Source organism: Pipra filicauda, unplaced genomic scaffold, assembly GCF_003945595.2.
Source record: "Pipra filicauda isolate LSUMZ 115617 unplaced genomic scaffold, ASM394559v2 scaffold342_size772408_pilon, whole genome shotgun sequence".
NCBI lineage: Eukaryota > Metazoa > Chordata > Aves > Passeriformes > Pipridae > Pipra > Pipra filicauda.
The window spans coordinates 189,219-209,746 of record NW_024104468.1 but is presented as its reverse complement, the minus strand read 5'-3'; the positions used below and the strand labels follow the sequence as shown (position 1 = coordinate 209,746).

Below are 20,528 nucleotides of genomic sequence, written 5' to 3'. Positions count from 1 at the left end.
AAGTCATTGCTTTCTTCCAGTGTTTGGACTTTGTACTCACATCCACTTCCACTTAATCTCTCTCTAAGTCTTTGCTGGTGCCACAGGCACAGAGCTCTCTTCTTTGGTTTTGTCCTCCTGTTCCTTTGCTTGCTCTTGGTTCCACTTTCTCTCATCTTCTTAATTGCCTCACTCTCATTTCACCTCTTTACTTGCCCACCCTTCTCTGGCTCTTTATCATTTCAATAAATGCAGCTATTAACATCTCTACTGTTTACAAACTACCAAGGGCTCCATCACTCCTTTCCTCAGCTGAACAAGGGAAAAAAAACATAATGAAAACCCCATGGGTCGAGACAAGGATAAGGAGAGATCACACCAATTCCTGTCATGGACAAAACAGACTTGATTTGGGGAAAAGGAATTTAATTTATTTAAAATTACATCGGAGTAGGATAATGAGAGATAAAAGTTAATCTTAAAACACCTTATCTCCATCCCTCTCTTCTTCCTGTGTTCAACTTCACTGCTGATCTTCTCTACCTCCTCCCCTCCCTGCAGCATAGAGGGATGGGAAGGGGGTTGCGGCCAGTTCATCACACATGGTCTCTGCTGTTCCTTTTTCCTCAAGGGCAGTACTCCTCACACTGTTCCCCTGCTCCAGAGTGGAGTCCCTCCCACGGGAGACAGTCCTCCATGAACAATGTGAATCCTTTCCAGGGGCTGCAGTTCTTCACGAACTGCTCCAGCATAGGTGTCTTTCCATGGGGTGCAGTCCTTCAAGTACAGGTTTCTCCAGTGTGGGTCCCCCACGGGGTCACAAGTCCTGCCAGCAAAACTGCTTTAGTGTGGGCTTCTCTCTCCATGGATCCTGCCAGTAGCCTGCTCCAGTGTGGGCTTCCAGAGGGTCATAGCCCTCTTTCCAGCATCCTTATGCACCCCCATGGAGCTCCATGGGCAGCAGGGGGATAGTCTGATTCATCATGGTCTTCACCACAAGATGCAGGGGAGTCTGTGTTCCGGTGCCAGAAGTACCTCCTCCCCCTCTTTCTGCGCTGGCCTTGGTGTCTGCCAGGCTGTTTCTCACACATATTCTCAGTGTTCTCTCTGGTGGGAATTGTGCAGGTTTTTTTTACCTTAACTCCGTTATCCCAGAGGCACTGCCACCATTGCTGATGGGCCTGGCCTTGGCCAGCAGCAGGTCCATCTTGGAGCTTCTGGCATTGGCTCTGTTGGACCCAGGGGAAGATTCTAGCAGCTTGTCACGGAAGCCATGCCTGTACCTCCACCATTACCAAAACCTGGCCACACAAGCCCAATACAAACACACACCTCAATTTTCTTTGCTTTGTAAGCTCAGTGAAATCCTGGAGTCTTCCTCATGCAACTCCTTCTCCCTTGCCTGGCCTCTGCCCCGCCATTCAGTCAGCATTGCTTTTGTGAGAGCCTTGGATGACCTACTCTGAGGCAGCTCCAGCTCTCCCCTACGTCTCTGTTCACCTGTCAGGCACTTGCCACAAGTCAATTTGAGCTTCTCTCACTGAGTGGTTATTTCCTCTGTCTTTTGAAGTTCTAGCCTTTCCTTGCCCTTCCCTCACTCGACCGCCATGGCTTTTGGAGATTCCTCTTTATCTCACACAAGAGACTCCAGCACGGGTAGTATAAAGCTCTGCATTTGTCCTCTTTCTCTTCTATACCTTATCTCTGCATAATCCCAACCACAAACATAAATTCACCTGCTGAACAACTTAAAGATCCAGCGCTTTATTCAGATCAACATGTAAAAGTGAGATCAACTTAACCAAAAATAAAAGGGTACAGTGTAGGTGTCTCTACCTACAGTACCACCTAAGCTCCCTTTACAGCTAATCCTATAGGAGGTATCTAAAGCCAGCCAGATGAATGGCACCCAGGAAAAACCTCTTTCCTTTCCCACCTAAAAAGGGAGTCCATCTGAGCAGCTCTGATGCTCATGACTGGCATCATAAACACTTAAAACTGAGCAAGATGAGTTGCAGACCTTCTTTTGAAACACATCCTTGCCCACCTCTCTGATGCCTGCTCAGACAAGCCTTGCTGTCAGTTCAAGCTCAAGCTCGGCTAAACCAGCCCACTTCATCCTGCTGCTCCTCAGCTGCTCTTTAGGACAGTGATCACATATGCCTACAATTTGGGGGACATCTTTGGTCCAAACCTCTTCCTTTGTCCTTATTCAGGTCAAGCCTGAGCCTTCCAAGGATTGTTCTATAAATAATTCCTGATACAAAGCCTTTCTGTCTCCATCCATGGAGCTAAGGCTCTCATCCACACCGAATTGCCACTTTGAATTGTGCTTACTGCCAAAGCATTTGTCCTGCCCTTAATAAATGCAGCCCTGTCCTGCACATAATCACTTTAAGTATTTTGGCAAAGGATATGGATCTAGCTGGTCCTCCTGTGCTGCCATGCCTATATTTGCATTTCTCCCTTAGCTCCCTGTCACATCAGATGAGAGATGCTTGTCCTCACTCTCAAGACCTTCTGTAGTCCAACCCAGATCTGTCTGTCTCATGCACAGCCCCTCATGTGTAACAGAGTCAGCTCTGACATCACCCATCAGCTGGTGACCAGGATTAGGTCTCCTTCTGTGCAGGTATTGCTGTCTCACTGACATCTCGTGACTGTGTGCACAACCTCCCCCTTAGGCCAGGAGCAATTGCCTGGTGTGGTGGGTTCCTTGTCCATGCTCTTATACGCTACAAATTAATAGATATAAAATGGCAACGGCAGCCACCAAGTCACAATAAACATTTGCATAATAATATAAAAAATGTCAGACAACATTAAGAGGCACAGCTGTAATTTAGAGATAATGTATGCTGGGAGAAACTGAATGCCTTTGTCACTCCTTTGATGATGATGCCACTTCTAAGAAGCATTGCAGGTTTCACAGAATCATAGAATGGTTTGGGTTGGAAGGGACCTTAAAGATCATCTAGTTCCAATCCCCCTGCCATAGGCATGAGTACCTTCCACTAGACCAATTTGTTTATTGATACCTGAAAATGTTTAAATTTTTTTTAATGTCAAAGAGTGTTTTGAACAGTTTACAATATACAAATTGAAAGGAATAGCATTAGACTTGCACTTTTGACTTAATACTTACTTTTTCTCCTTTCTGTGACTAACAGTATAACCTTAATTTTATGTTAACTGTGTTGGGTTTTTATATATACTTTGTCGTTAAAAGTAAGAGGAAAACTGTGATTAATAGCCTACCCCTTTTAAATCCCTTTAAATGGGTGACCTAATTGCAGCCTTCCTGAATGGAGCCTACAAGAAAGACAGAGGGGGTTTTTGCATGTAGTGACAGGACAAGGGGGAAAGAATCCAAACTAATAGATTTAGATTAGCTATTAGGAGGAAGTTCTCTGCTGTGGTAGGTAGTGAGGCACTGGCACAGGTTGCCCAGAGAAGTTGTGGATGCCTCATCCCTGGAAGCTTTCAAGGTCAGGTTGGAAGGGGCATTGAGCAACCTGGTGTAATGGAAGCTGTTCCTGTCCCCTGACAGCAGTTGGAACTGGATGATTTTAAGGTCTCTTCCAAACCAAACCATCCTCTGATTCTGTGATTCTATGAAATCCACATAGACCGGGGGAGGCAGAGGGAGGAATGGGGAGAATAGAGTGAGCGGCTCCTGCAATGAGAGGGACACAGATAGGCAGGGGCGGCAGTTTCCCCGTTGGCGGGGCAGGGGAGCAGACCCTTCCCCACGAGGTGAGGGGCCGTGGGCCAGGAAGAGGCTCCGCAGGGCTCGTGGTTCTGCCGGCCCAGGAACTACAGCTCCCGGCGTGCCCCGCGAGAAATGAGCCCAGGAAAGGCGGGGCGAAAGCGGAAGCTGCTGGCGCGCGGCACGCCGGGACTAGTAGTCCGGAGGCGGCCGCCGCCACCGCCCGGGGCCTTGTCCCGCGTATTTGAAAATTCCCGCGGAGGCTCGCGGCAGGTCTCGCGAGATCTTCGACCCCCCCCCCCCCCCCCCCCAGCCCGTCCCGCCCCCCGCGCGGCGGGTGAGCGAGCGAGGTGGGTGTGGGGGCGCGCGGGGGCCGCGTGGGGCCGGGCCGGGCCGTTGTCGGCGCTGCGGGAGCGGGGAGATGCCGCCGCCAACGCCGGCACGTACCGGGAGAGCGGGATGGGCTGGGCTGCGCTGGGCTGGGCTGCGCTGGGGAAGCGGCTAGGGGAGGAGGAGGCGGCGGCGACCCCCGCCCGCCCGCCTTCGTTCGTCCCTTTCTTCCTTTTCCCCTGTCCTAGCCGGTACCGGGCGCTCCCGAGCGGCCCAGGCCGGCACCGGCCCTGGCGCAGCGCGGGCCCGCGGGGGCCTCGGGCGGGCCCGGCCTCCCGTCCCTTATGTAAGTGACCCCCGGGCTGCGGCGCCGTGGCCGCCGCACGTGTGCCGGCTCCCGGCGGCGGGGGAGGCCTGGGCAGCGCGGCCTGGGCAGCGCACATGGGAGGGAGGCTCCGCGGCCGGGAGCCTCCGCTGGGCTGGGGGGCGTGGGGGATGCGGCGGCTGCCGCTGGGAGCTTTGCCTCTTGCCCGACGAGCTGCGCACGCCCTCTGCTCTCGCTCCTTCGGTCACGTTCTTGGAGGGTTTTTCTTTTCTTTTAATTCCACCTTCCCTCCCCCCCCGCCCTCCGACTTGTATTCCATGAGGAGGCGGGAAATGCTCTTCTGTGCGCGGAGCTGCGACTGCGGGATGAGGGATGGGTGTAATGGGGAGGGCACAGCTTCACAGGAATCCAGTGCGATTTGTGGGGGTCCCTTTGCATGAAGCACAGCGTCGCGTAGCAAAGTTGCTGGCTTAAACGAAAGTGCTCAGTGTCTTCCTTAATAAAGCGTGACTCCAGGTCTGGAACTTCTGCCGATAGAAAGGTCGGGGTCAGTCTTTCAGGTTTAGCAATTGCTTCCTGATCACGTTAGGGGAAATTAGGAGAGATTTAGGGACTTGATTGTGTTGGGACTGCTGCACTTTGTGTGGGGTGTAGGGCCAAGCGTGGCCGTTCAGGTGCCTTTGCAGGGCCCGTCGGTCTGGGTGACGGTGTCAGCCTTGGCTGGCAGCTGTCCCACGCGTTTGGGCACAGCTCTGTATCCTGTGCTGCGGAGGACAGCTCCTCATTCACATGCTGCCTCGGCTCTCTTTCCTGCATCGATATGCCTGGGTTGGCTTTTTCAAGTCAGTGAAATTAGCATAATCAGGCTTCTCTTAATTCTGTCTTCTGGCTAGTAAGGCGTTGGATACAGTTTTAGAGAAATAGTGATGACTTTGGTGGTGTGACATTGTTTTACTTGTGTGGGTGAGAGAACAGAATCCTCAAATTGGTAAGAGTCACCAAACACCTGGGCCTGTTGCATGGAATGCAAATGTTTCTGCAGCTGAGCTTGTCAGATTGCTGGTTGTAAAATCTTATTTGAGAATTAGATATTCCAGATCTATCTGGAAACGCTGCTGGGCAGCCTGCTCTAGGTGACCCTGCTTGAGCAGGGAGGTTGGAACAGATGACCTCCGGTGATTCTGGCAGGTCTTTCTCTGTTATGATTCTGGAATTTGTGCTGAGAGCATGAGCCGTGTGATGGAATAGCAGTGTGATATGCTGGAAATGTCTTCCATAATACAGTAGTAAAACAAAGGAGCAGATAGAGAGATGAGAGATGGCAGCAAGGCCTCTCTTTGGGTGTCAGCGAGGTCATCATGTCCTGTCTTCAGCTCTGACTGACCATATTTTTAGCTTTTTCTTCAGTAAGCCCATAACATTGTTGGCCTTTCAGACTGATTTTCATGTACTACCATCAGTCAAAAGTGACATTTTAGAACTCTGACTTGGCTGTATGTGATTGTGCTTGAACATGCAGTTTCTCTTTTTCTCTTTCTTTTTTCCCTGGAGCTTTTTAATCCAAAAATCTATCACACTCCTTTCTTTGGAAATAGTTCATAATGTTTGGAAGTCATAAGTACCTAGGGTGAAGAAGAATGGTCATTTTGCACACTGACCACTTTGCTGTAGTATACTGCTGGGAGGTTGGATTTTGGTTTGTTCCTGAAGAATGGAGTAAACCTGTGGCATTTCATCCTAATCTGATTTCTAACAGAAATAGGAATGTGACTGTAGTAATTGTTTTCAAAGAGAGCAGAAATGCAGTTTCTTTGGGTATATCTTTTAAAGAAGAGGCTTCATGCCTTTAACCTAGCTATCACTATTTTCCCTCTGTTTTGATTTCCCAATATTCCATTATTTAACTTAGCAGAGTGATTCAAGCAAAGCATCTTAATAGACAGATCGCTATATATTGTTCATAATTTATTATGAAGTTTATCATCCTTGTTCCATATCGCCATGCCAGATTTCTAGGAAAAGGGAATTGTTTAAAATGACCATTGGCTTACTGGAGGAAACCTGCACCAACCTGAGCTTGAGAGCAAACATTCATTTGTTACAGGAATGGTCCAGATGTTGGAGTGTTACTTATTTGATGGTTCTTACTGATGTGCTTGGACTGATAAGCATATTTGATTTGGACTGAGGACAGGACTACACTGTGTCAAAGTATGAGCTTTCCATCAGAGAAGAATTCTCTCTGAGATAGTGGGAAGTTTGGAATGGTGAGTGGTTTGCTTTAAACTCCAATCTCCCTAATAGAGTATCTTTAAATTTGGTTTCCAGTTTGGCCACACAAGGTTCTATGCTCTTGGCAAGTAGCAGTGGCCCAGGCAGGGTCCCTCAGGATGACTCATGGGTAGCACGCAGCTGAGAAGTTCCCTTGCATGCTGCTACCTGCCCTACTAGAATATATTTGTTCACTCTTTTCTTAAAATTGCTATTACTGTGATATATTGTATTAATAATTGTAAAATACTTACCACACAGGCATCTCCATGCTTATTTACAAAAAAAAGAAAAGATTTTTTTATTCATTACAATAATTTTGAAATTTTGGACTCTTTTCTGACACTCCTTAATATTTGTTGTCAGAGTCAGTGTTCTCCCTTAAAGCAGGATTGACGAATTGAATTTTAAAATAGGCAACTCTGGGCAGATTCAGGGTGATTGTTCAGTGCTTTCATTGGTGATCTGGACAATGGGGCAGAGTGTACACTTTGTAAGTTGGCTGATGATAAAAAACTAGGAAGAGTGGTGATAGACCAGTGGGTCATGCTGGCACCCAGAGGGACTCTCGGTCAGGTTGGAGAAATGGGCTGACAGGAACCTCCTGCAGTTGAACAAGGGGAAGTGCAAAGTCCTGCACCAGGGGAGGAACAACCCCAGGCTCCAATATGTGCTGGGGGCTGCCCAACTGGAAAGAGCTTGGCAGAAAAGGCCCTGGGAGTCCTGGTGCACACCCACTGGTGGTGAGCCAGCACTTTGCTGTCCCTGCAGTAAAGAAGGCTGATGGTCTGCTGGGCTGTGTGAGGAGGAGCATTGCCAGGAGGTGGAGGGAGGTGAAATTCCTCTAGTCCAGCACTGGTGAGGCCACAGCTGGAATGCTGTGTCCAGGTGTGGGCTCCCCAGTGTAATAGAGAGATGAAGGTAGTGGAAAGAGTGTGGCAAAGGGCCACAGAGGTGGTTAGAGGGGATTGGAGCATCTCTTCTCTGAGGAGAGGCTGGAACTGTTCGTCCTGGAGAAGAGAAGGCTCAGAGGGGATCTCATCAATGCATTTAAATGCCTGAAGGGAGGGTGTAAAGCAGGTGGAAGCAGGAACATTCCAGTGGTGCCCAGTGACAGCCTCAAAGGCAATGGACACACAGAGAAACCTTTCAGAGATGCTATTCACCAACCAGATGTACCTGTGTTAGTATTTGGTGTTATGGGTTACTCCTCAAACATATCCATTAAATTCTTCCAGTTCAAGTCAGAATGCTGGTGAAACTGTGGGACTCTTTACTCTCTGGAGCCCCTGGATGCAGTGCAGAAGTTGTCACTTGGAACTGATGGCAAGTATCAAACAGGAACCCCAGCAAAACTACTGCAAATAAGTTGTCCCATTTGGAACTTGCTCTGTGCTAGCAGTGAATGCTGGCAGAGTGGTCAGGCCTGGCTGCAGCAGCATCCTGCAATAGCGGCTTTACCATCATTTTTCTTAAAATGTTGACCTGTGCTTAGTGCAGGCCCCTGAGTTACCCTTCCTGTGCTTCACGTGCTTGTTGTTGTCATGCTGGCAGCAGATACAGGAGCAGAACCCAGGCACGGTGACCTATGTGTAGTATCTTGAGATGGTATGAAGAAAACAGTGCTGTTTGAACAAGAGAATTGAATCTCTTCCAGAGGCCTTTACCGTAAGCCAGACAACTTGTAAAACACAATTACTTTAGTGTGTATGGAATATCTCATATTTAGCCACCTATTTAATGCTGTAAATCCGTTCCGCTCTTCAGTTTTTCCACCAAAAAATCTGTCTTGACATTCTGAAACATGAACTCTTGTGGGGCACCTACAGAGGTGTGAAACTGTGAGAGACCTAGAAATTTTTGTCAAGTACTGCAGACATGTGGTAAAGAAAGGCAATTGGAAGGAAGGGACATGAATAAGGAAAAGGGGGACTTCAGTACAGAAAAACCCCAGTGTTTTGAAGTGCTCTTCGAATGTATCTCCTGAATGTATGGAAAAGTGCTCTCTAATTCATGAGCTGTGGAAGTCGGTATTGCTTGAAAATATCAGCAGTACATTTTCTGGAAGAATTTGAGAATGAAGACAGTCAAGAACTTTGTATTCCTGGATGTCCAAAATAAACATGCAGCAAGTGAACAAAGACAAAAACGATGTGTGATATCTACTAGAAGACAATTGACAACAAATATTAATTAAATCAAGGGAGAGGACAAAAGGAAAGTTATACCTCTTACTGAGAAGTTTTTTAATACATAATTTTTCTGTAATCACATCTTGCTAAACTGTGTGAGTAGACTTGAACTTGGTGTGTTGTTTTCTTCCCTGTTATTGATATTGTCCATACCTCTGTGTTACCTTTTGTTGGTGATCTCATAGGCATCAGAAAACCCAAATTTTCTCCTATTGCTCTGCTGTGAGAAGAAAAACTGCCATAAGTTCCCTTTTTTTTTTAACAAGAGAGCTACAGGTGATGTGTAGGAGATTTTTCACTGCATACTGATGAAACTTGGGTCACTCTCAAAAATATTTATGGCTCACATGAGACTCATTTTACCTTTTTTTTTTTTTTTCTTCATTTTCAGTGAAGAATGCGAGACCTAACAGCTCAGGTAACGAGCAGTCTGCTGCAGTTTCCAGAGGTGACTGTTGAGGCGCTTGGGGAAGATGAGATCACCCTAGACTCTGGGCTGTGTGGGAAGTTTTCTGGAGGTGAGCATTTTCCTTTAGATTTGGTCTTGGTTTAAAGTTCTTACTGCCTGAAGCACAGGGTCATAGCATCAGGCTGGTTCTGTTAAAATGCATCAGGTTCTGATAGAACAAATAGGATATTTTAACAACTAGAAGTGCTAATATTAAACCATTAATAGAGTTAAGCATTGAAATTGCAAAAGCCTGCACCAATTTTGTGCTATTAAAGTGATATATACCATGACCATCCTGAGTCAATGAGTCCTCCCCAGTTTTGAACGGAGTAGAAGGCAGTTTTGAAAAAAGCAGTAGTGTCATTTTGGGCCACATTTCTTTGTACAGGCTCAAGCTCTATCTCCGTCATAACATCCCATGCAGAAATAGTTCTTCTACAATGTTACAGAGGCAGAACAGTCTGCTTTTTCTTCTCTAGTCTGAGTAAAAGGACAGAGGGAGAGGTCAGCTCTGTTAAGCGCTGCCCACATATTTCCAAAGTATTTAATAGGATGCAGATGAGGACCCAGTGAGAGTTGCTGAAAGCAACTAAGCGGATTAGGTAGTTGACTTTCTAGGCAACCTGAAAGTCGAGCTGGATGTCTCTCAGGGTGTCTGAGCTTCTGTTAAGACCAGGTAGAATCTTACCTACCTGACTTAAGTGCTGTACTGGAGTTAATCCTTCCTTTGAGCTTGAAGTTCTTCAGGGAAGCAACACGTGTTAAATTCTTTCTGTGATCAGCACTTGGAGAAGTTTAGATTTCTGCATGCAGTGCCCACTTCAAGAGAATTTCCTGTTGATGTCCAAACCCCTTCCCAGAGTAGTCACGTGTGAAGTAAAATAAAGAAATTGGAAATGAATTGGTTTGGATGGGTTATATTTGAAGTATGCTTTACAACTTGTGTTCCAGTATGCATTTGATGGTGTTTTGTAGCAAACCCAAGCCAAATAGGGCATAAAGCCTGGAGGTCGCTCTATTGTCATCTTTATCCCAGACAGTCAGTGTTGTTGAGCACAGGAATGACAAGTAGAAATGCAAAATCCTGAGGCTGTTAATTGTAAGAGGTGCTGCCTGAGGATTGCAATGGGTGATTTTAACTAATTGTCCAGAAGTAGGTAAGTGGGTCTTGCTCTCTTTGATGGTGACTTTTCCGTTGTTTCCGCCTTCTGGCTGGGATTTGTTTGGTCAGCTTTCTTCTCTCTTACAGGCAGAAGTGGCCTGGCGTGGCTGGCGTGTGGTCCTCAGCTGGAGGTCGTGAGCTCTGTGACAGGAGAGCGGCTCTCTGCGTATCGTTTCAGCGGAGTCAATGAGCAGCCTCCCACTGTTCGCGTGGTAAAGGAGTTTTCATGGCAGAAGAGAACTGGGCTCCTGGTTGGGTTGGAAGAAGCCGAGGGAAGTGTTCTGTGTCTGTACGACCTTGGAATCTCCCGAGTGGTTAAAGCAGTTGTTCTTCCAGGCAGGGTATGTACTTTTGTGTTGTTAACTTCTACACCATTCTGTTTTGGGAAAAGCTCTGGAGTGTCTCTTTGTGGGACTTACATTTTCTGTATTGTCACTTCAGAGCACCCAGTCAAGAGAGCATATACCTTGAAGTAAAATCTTGGGCTTAGCAGTACCATTGTCTTTTGATTTTACTCATAGTAAAACATATTGTAGAGCACATAGTGACTTAATTCTCCACTTCTACAAAAAGGGCATTGAAAACTTTTTTTTGGTCAGAGCAAAAAAGAAGAAAACTCCACTCTTTAAAGTGTCTGTGATATATCTTTTTTTTTAAATGGCTAATTTGTGTCAGAAATACTGTCTTTAAAGTATCTCAGACTTACATCGTTGTGCTGTAAATGACACATTTCCATGAATCGTGGACTAGAAAGCAGGTGACTAGGGAAGAGGACAGGTTTTTCTGTTGACTTAGGATTGGAAAAAAGAGCTTTTAGTGAGTTATCTGTCAGATTGTTGGTAGATTACTTTCAATCTGCAGTCCTTAAATCTTATTGAGTCTAGTGTTTGTGTAGATGGGATACACTGGTGTAATGTTACTAATTTTTGCCTTCTCTAACCTGTAAACTCAAATGATGTAATGGCCCCAAGTTGCATTATCTTAAGTGGAAAGAAGTGTCAGTTATCAGAACATCAAGATTCATTGTGTTTTTGTCATCTTAGAATCTGCAACAAATAAATATTTATTGCTTAGCTTATTTATTGCTTAGCAAACCAAACATTGTTTGGTTTGACTTGCTAGGGTACAGGTGGAAGTGTGATTACTAGTAGTAAGCATTTGTGTTGTGGTAAGTTCTGAAGATAAGAGTTGGGTGAGTGCTCTACTGTGTTGGTACTCGGTACCACTCTCAGTTCGGTACATGTTAGAGTTTGAGATGCAGAGGCAGGCTGTGTGCTGGCATAAACATGTAATTGATAAGTAAATTGTGTGGTGATAAGTGATGTTGGTGTGCTAGGTTTTACTTCTGTCCAAGTAAACTGGGAATAGGAGAAGGAAAGGTTAAGAAGTAAGGGCCATGTTGCATATTGAGTCCATGTCTATGAAGAGTTTTGATATAGCAAAAATGGTGAAGCCCTGTAGGGAGTGTTGGCTGTTGCGTGATGAAGGGTATAAATTTTGGAATAAAGCCAAAACTGACCTGAAAGTTTTGCTCATATGCCTTGAATGCTCTTGATTACAAGTATGATCTGTTGCTTTCATTTTGCTTTCTACCTCTCTGTTATTGTGTTAGTTAAGTTACGATAGAGAGGACACATGTATTGCTAGTTGAATTGTTAACTTTCAGGCTGTGAGCGGGAGTAAGGGTAAGCAAAAACAAGTAGATAAAAGTTGTATTTGGCTGCTTTCTTTATGTTTTGAATTCTTTCTGCAACTCATATTTACATATTATGTAATGTGTAATTTGGGGGGTTGATCTGTCTGAATGTTTCTCTGATTTTCAGATTGATTATTTTTAAAAGTAAAATTCAGATCTTTTCTTAACATCACTTTCTGAAGTTTTGTCATTACTGTTTTAAGGTTTTAATGAGCACCATGTTTTTGGGACTGTTTTCTGTGTGGGTATAAGCTCTGTGGACAATTAAATTGTGCAGGTTAACACTACCTTGGGGTAACTTTGCCTGAGGTATCAAGTAATTTTTTATTAATGCAGGTTGTTTATAGTGACTGCATGACTACCTTCTGGTGTAATAGTGGATGTTTAGTCATTTGGAGTAAAGAAATCGATTAAAAGTCAAACTCAGGACCTTAAAATGAATTTTAGCATATTTTTGTGTGTATGTGAGCATCTCTTATTGCCCTCTGGATATACATGTGAAATGCAGCAGAAAACTGAAAATTTTGATGAGTCTGATTTGAATTGGATTCTAGTAACAGCAAATCTGAGTTAGAAACACAAATTACATTAAATTGGTTTATAGCGATGTGTCAGAACTGTCAAATGGTATTTTCCCAAATTTTCCTGGTTTGTATGAGGCAGAAGGGCAGCATTCAAATACAGTGAACTGAGAAAAGTTTTCTTTGTTCATTCCCAGAATGAGCTGGCAGTACTCTAGGAGAATAGGAAAAAGCAATGGACAGCGCAGTGGAAAAATGTCATTTCAGGAGTTTGTACATGGAAAATTGAAGTAACCAGGACATATTTTTGGAAGACTATGCAAAAGTAGAAAAGATTCATTTGGAGCCAGTTGTACAACAAAAAAAAAATCTTAAAAGAAAAAAGAAGTTAGAAACAGCAATGCTTGAACTTTGGCTAATTCTGCAGCAAGATGTGTACTGCAGTTCCTGCTTTCCTCATCACAGTCATCAAGACTTGGAGCAGCAAGAATTCAAATAACCAAAATTTTTTTGCTAGTCCTTTGAGCAGCAGAGAGGACTGGAAATTTCATTTGAATCATAGGAATTCTGAAAGAAAACAGAGTTGCCTAAATGGGTATAGGTACCTCTAAGGTTGGAGTGCTTGTCCCAAGATGAAAGGTGAATTCTGTAGTAGGTTGCCAGGCAGTGCAGTCATAGCACGTGCTTGATATAGGAGAGAAGAAAACTTTAGGGGGCTTAGGGATTTGGATATTTTTCCCCACTTCTAGGGGTAAAAGAATCTGCATAAAAAGATGGGCTGCCTTGTGATGCTCACTTCTTTTCCAGTAAACGTTTGTTGTTGAGGTAAAGCTGCCTGTTTTCATGGTGTGGTGTTTTGTAAGAGGCTGAACAACAGCCCATGTTCTTCTGTTGTTCAGCTTTAGCGCAGGAGCCTTCGTGTGCTCGTGTCTCTGCTAGAACAGCCAGTGTTGTCCTGGGGTGTACTGCGGGTGCTGAAAGGTCTGTCTTCACCTTTTCCTGGAAGAGTGTGCAGACTGCTTGGCACGTCAGGGAGCAGAGAGCACTTGTGCCTCAGGCTGGTTGAGGTTGGCTTTTACAGATTTCATGGACATCCACAACAGTTGCTGGTGTGCGTTTAAAATTTGTCTTTGTCTGTTGGGTATTTTCAGTCTAAGTGAGGATAAGTGTAATTTCTGCTAAGCCAGGGTCTCCCTTCAACCCTTTCTAAGAATGTTTGATTCCCATAGAAATGGTGTGTCCACTGTGCCCTTTGGCCACTACCTCGTCTGACTTTCAGCCCTGATTTATCTCACTACTTGTTTGGCAAAGAAGGCCTGGACTGTATCACAGTGCTGACGGTCTGTGAGCAGTGGGAGAAGTGGATTTAGCTGTGTCTGTCTTACTTAAACTTAAATCACTTAGATATGATAAAGCTTTTTGCATGTAACCAATTTTGTGTGCGTTCTTAGACTTATTTCTAAGTAGGAAATGGAAATTGGTGAGCTATAAAGACAGAATGCACCATTTAAGGGGAGAAGGTTTTCTTTTTATCAGTTTCCTTTTTGCTCGATATAATTGGAAGCAATGCTTTGTTTTCAAGTCCTGTGATCTTGTATTTACTTTCTTGTTTCTGATGTGCTAAATGCTGACTTCACTTCTGAGTGATTGCTGTTTACCTTGTCAAACAGCTCCAATATTAACTTGTAGTTTTCCTGTAGGTAACTGCAATAGAACCCATAAGCAATGACGGAGGAGCCAGTGTGAGCACTCGACACCTACACCAGAGTCTGCGATGGCTTTTTGGAGTGGCAGCAGTGGCTACAGATGTTGGTCATGTACTTCTGGTTGACCTTTGTTTGGATGATTTATCTTGCAGTCAGAATGAAGTAGAAGCATCAGGTAAGCCTGCAGTTTTAAAACTTGAATTTAGAAGTAAGAAAATTTGTGTCTTGTAAAAAACCAGCTTGCGTCCCACTCTGAAGATACCAGAGTGCAGGCTCACTACTGACATTTCTGCCTACAGATTGCAGATGGCAGTTTGACATCCTATGGTCCTGACCTGATCAAAAATGGCAGTGGCTTAAAACTTCTCCTGGTGTTGTAAATGCCTCTTCCTACCCAGATCCCTTTGTCACTGTGATACTTGCCAGCGGGATATAGGAATTTTACCATTTGAGTCAGTGCACCTGCCTGATAGGGAGTTGTGTCAGAGGTATTTCTTGGGAGTGTTCTGTTTTCATTAATGGACTTGGGGCAGACTTGAGGTTTTGAAATAAATCTGACTTATGAAAAAGTCTTGCATTGATTGAACGCTGTACATTGTGTATTCAGATTGCACAGACTGTTTTGGCTATTTCAAGATTGGCTTCAGGTGTTGATGTCCCTTCAGGTAGATTCATCTGAGGCCCATGCTCCTGATTTATAGAGTCCAAGAAGAATTTGTCTACAAAAGTTACACTTGTACCCAGGTTTGAAGTAGGAGTGAGAGTACCTGTCCAATGGCAGAGTTCTGTTCTTTGAATAGATACAAAGACAGCAAAAAAGGTTTTGCAGAAATGGGTATTTTGCCTGGGATGGTAGAATTAGTTTATACATATTGTCACGAGTCTAAAATGCAACTGAAATGGCATAACATGGTCATTTATTGCCTGCTTTTATGTATGTAGATCTAGAAGTTGTCACTAGAATTCCTGCTGAAGTTCCACAAAGAAGAGAAGCTGTGACCAGAGAAGGGAGGCATCTCTGTTTTCAATTACAAAGTCCTTCAGGAATAGCAGTGTCAACCCTGAGCTACATAAGCAGAAGCAATCAGCTCGTTGTGGGTTTTTCTGATGGCTACCTGTCATTATGGAACATGAAAACGTTGAAGAGGGAGTAAGTAGTCCTTTCCACTTGGCCATGGTTGGAGATGCAGTGGTCTCAATGTTTTGCTTCAGGAAGTCATGCAGTAGGGATGTGATAGAGCTGATTTTTTTCAAGTCTGTTCAAACCAGTAGTATTTAGTTAAAAGCAGGTAGTGTGTATTTCGATGAAACAGGTTTTAGAAAGTGTTTTTCAGAATGAGTTACTGCAATTAGGGCACACACTGAAAGGCTTCAGTATGTGAATAATGATTTTGGTGATAATATTCTTTCAAGTGCGCGTGATGAAACTAGTGAAACATGATTCAGTAGCTGATCTGTGCCTGAAAATATGTTCTTTCCTACATTTCAGCCTTGATGGAAATAGGTTGTTGACACATTCCAAGAAAAGGATGCATGTGAATGAAAGTTTGTTTGGAAGACTTAGAGATCAGAATAAGGGAGAACTAAATTTATAAGCAGTAGAAAAATTAAGAGATTATTTTATATCTTCTAGTTGAAATATTGGACCCAGTTCAGATAGGGCTTTACTTAAGCAAATCTACAGTGACTTACCAGAAATTACTGAATGCATAAATGGACAGTGGAGGCATAATTAGGTGGCTAGAAGAAATTGTGAAGGTACAACTAAGATTCAGAAGTCGGGAAGAAAAATGTTTAAGAAGTAGTCACTTGTCAGTTGTTCAAGATGAAAGTATGACTTTCCGTACTTTGAGGGTAAACATGTAAGGTACTTTTTTCTCAGATGCTTCTACCTTCTACAAACAGTGCCAGCAAGCTCACCTTTCTTCTTTATCTTTTTTCCTTTTTTCCTTTTTTTTTATACTCTAGGCACTACTCTCAGCTTGAAGGAGGAAGAATTCCTATCTATGCCGTTACTTTTCAAGAGCCTGAGAATGATCCTCGCAATTGTTGCTACTTGTGGGCTGTTCAGTCTACACAGCAAAGGTGAATAAAAAGTTGCCATAAGCCACTTTTTTAAAAAATATTTGTTTACATACACTTGATATCTGCGTATATGTTTGGTTTATTTAGCTGTGCAGGAGATTCAGGTATGAAAGGTGTTAAGCTTACAGTGCAGTATTCTTCAGGATTTTACACTCCTAAAGAGGGATCTAGTCATTCCTACTTTGTGAAAGAAGGCAAAGCAACAGTGATTATATATTTGTGCTTTCAGTCTTAAATGATTTCCCTTGTTTCTTGATGACTTCTTCAGGATTTGTTTGATATTCCCACCATGACATTAAATTCCATGTAAAATGGTTTAGGCTGCAGATGCAGAGCAGTAAACATCATCAGCAAACTACTTAATCTGCCCAGCTGTTCAGAGAGTGGCAGTCTTCTTAAATTTGACTTCAGAGCAGTTTTGATGGAGAAGACTTTACTGTTAAGAGTTATTACCAGCAATTTTTTTTGTCCATACAACATATTAAAGCTTTCCAAGGGTATAGTTAGCATTTGCTCCTGAAGCTGTTAGTGTCAAAATTTCCTCAGTTTTTAGCGGTTAAATGTGACCAATTATCAAGTCTTGGGAAGTAGTGTTTTTCTTTTCAGCAAGAGCATGCTATTGAGTAAATTTCAACCTAGATCTAATAAAATGATAATGAGGACTGTAAAGCAACTTTGTAATCAAATTTGTTAATTTATACCTTTTTCAGTGAAGGCGATGTTGTGAGTTTACATCTGTTGCAGTTAGCATTTGGTGACAGGAAACGTCTGGCATCTGGACAAGTCTTGTATGAGGTAAGACATTCCTGTGTGTGAGAAGATGAAAATAGTAATTTTCCCTGAGCATCAGTTAAGTTGGTCAGGCTAATATTTACCATGAAAGATCAGAGAGGACTAAAGAAACGAAAGTCTTTTGGTGAATCTTCTTGGACATGGCCTTACTTCATACTTTTCAGAAGAATTCCTAGAGCTGTGGAATCATAGAATTTTTTTGGTTGCAAGATCTTAAAGATATCTAATTCCACCCCCCCGCCATGGTTATGGATGCCACCCACTAGATCAGGTCACTTACAGCCCCATCCATTCTGGCCTTGAACACTTCCAGGGATTGGACATCTACAACATCTCTGGGCAACCTGTTCCAGGTCCTCACCACCCTTACTGTAAAGAATTTCTTCCTAACATCTAGTTTAAAACTCCTCTTTTAGTTGAAAACCCCTTCCCTCCTGTCCCATCACTGTCTATTCTTGTAAAATGTCAGTCTCCCTCTTTTTCATAAGCTCCCTTTAAGGGCAGAAAGGCTGCACTGAAGTCTGCCAGGATGATGTTGGACTTCTGGGCTGCAAGCGCACATTGCTGGCTCATGTCCAGCTTCTTGTCCACCAAAACCCCTAGGTACTTCTTGGCAGGGCTGCTCTCAATGAGTTCTTCTCACAGTCTGCTTGTGTCTGGGATTACCCCAACTGAGGTGCAACACCTTGCTCTTGTTCTTCTGACTTACACTACATTTACCTGGGCCCACTTCTTAAACTTGTCCAGGTCCCTCTGAATAGCATCCTGCTCTTCTCAACTATTGTGTCAACTGCAGGTTTGTGTCATCTGCAAACTTTCTTAGGGTGCACTTGATCTCATTGTTTTTGTCATTGATGAAGATACTGGAGAGCACTGGTCCTAGGACAGAGCCCTGAGGGACATCACTCAGCGCTGGCCTACACCTGGAGATAGAGCCATTGACCTGGCTATGTCCATCCAACCAACTCCTTATCCACTGAATAGTCCACCCTTCACATCCATGTCTCTTCAATTTAGAGATGATGATGTCTTGATTGTGTCAAAGGCCTTACAGAAGTCTAAATAGATAACATCGGTGTCTTCTGTTGTTGACTGTTGCAGTCACTTCATCATAGAAGGCCACCAGATTGGTCAGACACAATCTGCCCTTAGTGAAGCCATAAATTTTATATTGCAGTGTCATGTATTTCAACTAGATTCATCTGCAAAGAGCCTGTATGCATTCAATTCCTGAAGAAGAAACAACTCTTACAAATGAAATTACTCTTAATTTAAACATCATATGAATGGTGTTTGTAGGAAGAGAAGACAGGGCTTTGAATAGCTTTGTGTAACCAAACTATAAAAATGAAGAAGCTTCTCTCTGTCTCCCTTTCTTAAAATAGGGTCATGTATGTCTGTTCTTTTCTGTTCTCCATTCTGTAGTCTTGTTTTGAGCTCTGTCAGCTGGACTTCAAATAACATGTACCTACAGTGTCTCTTAAGCATTGATCCTGAAACTTAGCAGCTGTAAAGATAACTCTCTTCAACCTTTTTGTGGGGTTACCTATGCAGTCTACTCTTAAAGCCAGCAAAAGATGTAAATTCAGTGAACAGTGGTATGACTTGGTCAAAGAGTCTCCGTATATTTTTAGGACTGGTTACAGAGATGATGTATTTAAAAGATAGGTGATGTCTCAGATGTCCAGCATCTATGAGAGGCACCTGTACAATGTTTAATTCTGTTCAGAAGTGTGCTTGAAACTTTTCCAAGATCTTTTTGATGGGAAAGTAATCTTAACTCAGAGCAAGTCTTTCCTCCTATTTTGTACTTTATCTTGCGTACTCTCATTAGGTATGGAATGAAATTGAGGTGATTGTTGGACTGTGGTACTCTTGTTTTTATAGGGACAAAACATTTGAATTTTTGAATGAGTTTAAATTTTGTTCCTTTCTTCTTATGTATAGGAAAGTTCCTTCCTTATTTGTAAGTGTTGCTTTTGAACAGATAAAGGTGTTTGGAGGTGATGTTTCTTTAAAATTCTTCATCTATCATGGTGACAAAGTAGAAATATCTTCAAGTGGTTCAACATGTTCTAAATATGGATGTCATCTCTATGTGCAATTTTTTAATGACAAAAATATACAGTGCTCTAGAGGAGCAGAGCACCCTGATTTGTTTTTTGTGGTGTTTTGTTTTTTTTTTTATTTTAAAAGGACTTTCATTGCAGTTCACTGCTACTTCTCTTGTAGTGCTCTAAGCTCTTTGGCAGGTTGATAGGAGAAAGTATCTTTAATCTTTTTCAAGATTCACTTCTAATTTCTGCTTTGTTTTAACCTCTTTTAAAAGTTATTTTCAGCTACAGTCTTAGCAGTGACAAACACAATAACTTTTACTGTGTGCTGCATTGTAAAGAAAAGAAATTGTCTCTTTTTCTCATGACTACTTTCTCCTGTCTGAACACTTTAGTGTTAAAAAGTGGGACCTTTAACTATTTGGCAGGTTTTTGTCTTGGTTGTCTTTTTTCTCTGAACAAAATGTGAAAAATGTCAGCTTTTACCTCAGACGGTTGAAATATTTCATCAGCCTTTAAAAATGGGTCTGTCCAGTTGACACTCTTTAAAAAGAAAAACAAACACACAAAGCGTTTAAAAAATGTTATTGTGTTTGTAAACTGGAAAACTCGTGTAGTTAATGTAAGACTTTGAATCCTACAGACTATGCAACCAGTAGTACATTGACAGGCTTATAAGCAGTGTCAGGCACCATTCCCTGAATTTGTGATCTTTTACTCCCCTGCTGTTTCTGCTTCCCTGTGATGAGTGTGTTGGAAGATTGCAACAGGAACCATTCTTAGAAGGCTGTTGAAGAGAGAGCTGAACATCTGGACCCTCTGAGGAGAAAAGACAGGTTCTTCGGCTGGCTTCCAGATGTGCCACTTATACTTGTAGCTTCATGCTGAGACCTGATAACAACTACTGACAATATACCCCCCTCAAACAACTACTAACCCCTCCCCAAAAGACACATCAGGAGAGGATCTGTGCTCTCCAGTGAATACTTAGTCTCAGAATACTTCCTTGTGGTCACAGATTGGTCAGTATGACATGACTGTCTGCTTGCATGATGGAATCAAGTTTCTTGTCTGCCTTCAGTGGTATAAAATTTAAGAGTTGTTCCCATTTACCAGGGTGGGCTTGAGTAAACAAGGAGAAATCAATCTACTGTTGCTCCTTGTTCACTGAATAGAGGTCACAGGAGCTTGAAACACCTGTCTGCTACATCACTGCTTTACTGATACCAGGAATCAGGCTTGAGGCTATGAAACC

General features: G+C 43.3%; 1 protein-coding gene across 2 annotated transcripts in view; it reads left to right on the top strand.

The window, feature by feature from the left end:
• Nucleotides 1-4,054: 4,054 nt before the first annotated feature.
• Nucleotides 4,055-20,528, top strand: part of AHCTF1 (AT-hook containing transcription factor 1) — a 45,468-nt gene continuing 28,994 nt past the window's right edge. The window contains exons 1-7 of one of the 2 annotated variants that reach the window (XM_027729739.2): nt 4,055-4,127; nt 9,198-9,324; nt 10,507-10,760; nt 14,337-14,517; nt 15,285-15,492; nt 16,311-16,427; nt 17,138-17,222. In XM_027729739.2, the coding sequence (XP_027585540.2) occupies nt 9,204-9,324; nt 10,507-10,760; nt 14,337-14,517; nt 15,285-15,492; nt 16,311-16,427; nt 17,138-17,222 (966 nt within the window). In that variant the 5' untranslated portion in view covers nt 4,055-4,127; nt 9,198-9,203. Of the gene's footprint in view, nt 4,128-5,710; nt 6,611-9,197; nt 9,325-10,506; nt 10,761-14,336; nt 14,518-15,284; nt 15,493-16,310; nt 16,428-17,137; nt 17,223-20,528 lie in introns of those variants that run through there. The other variant, XM_039384253.1, reaches the window with a different exon arrangement.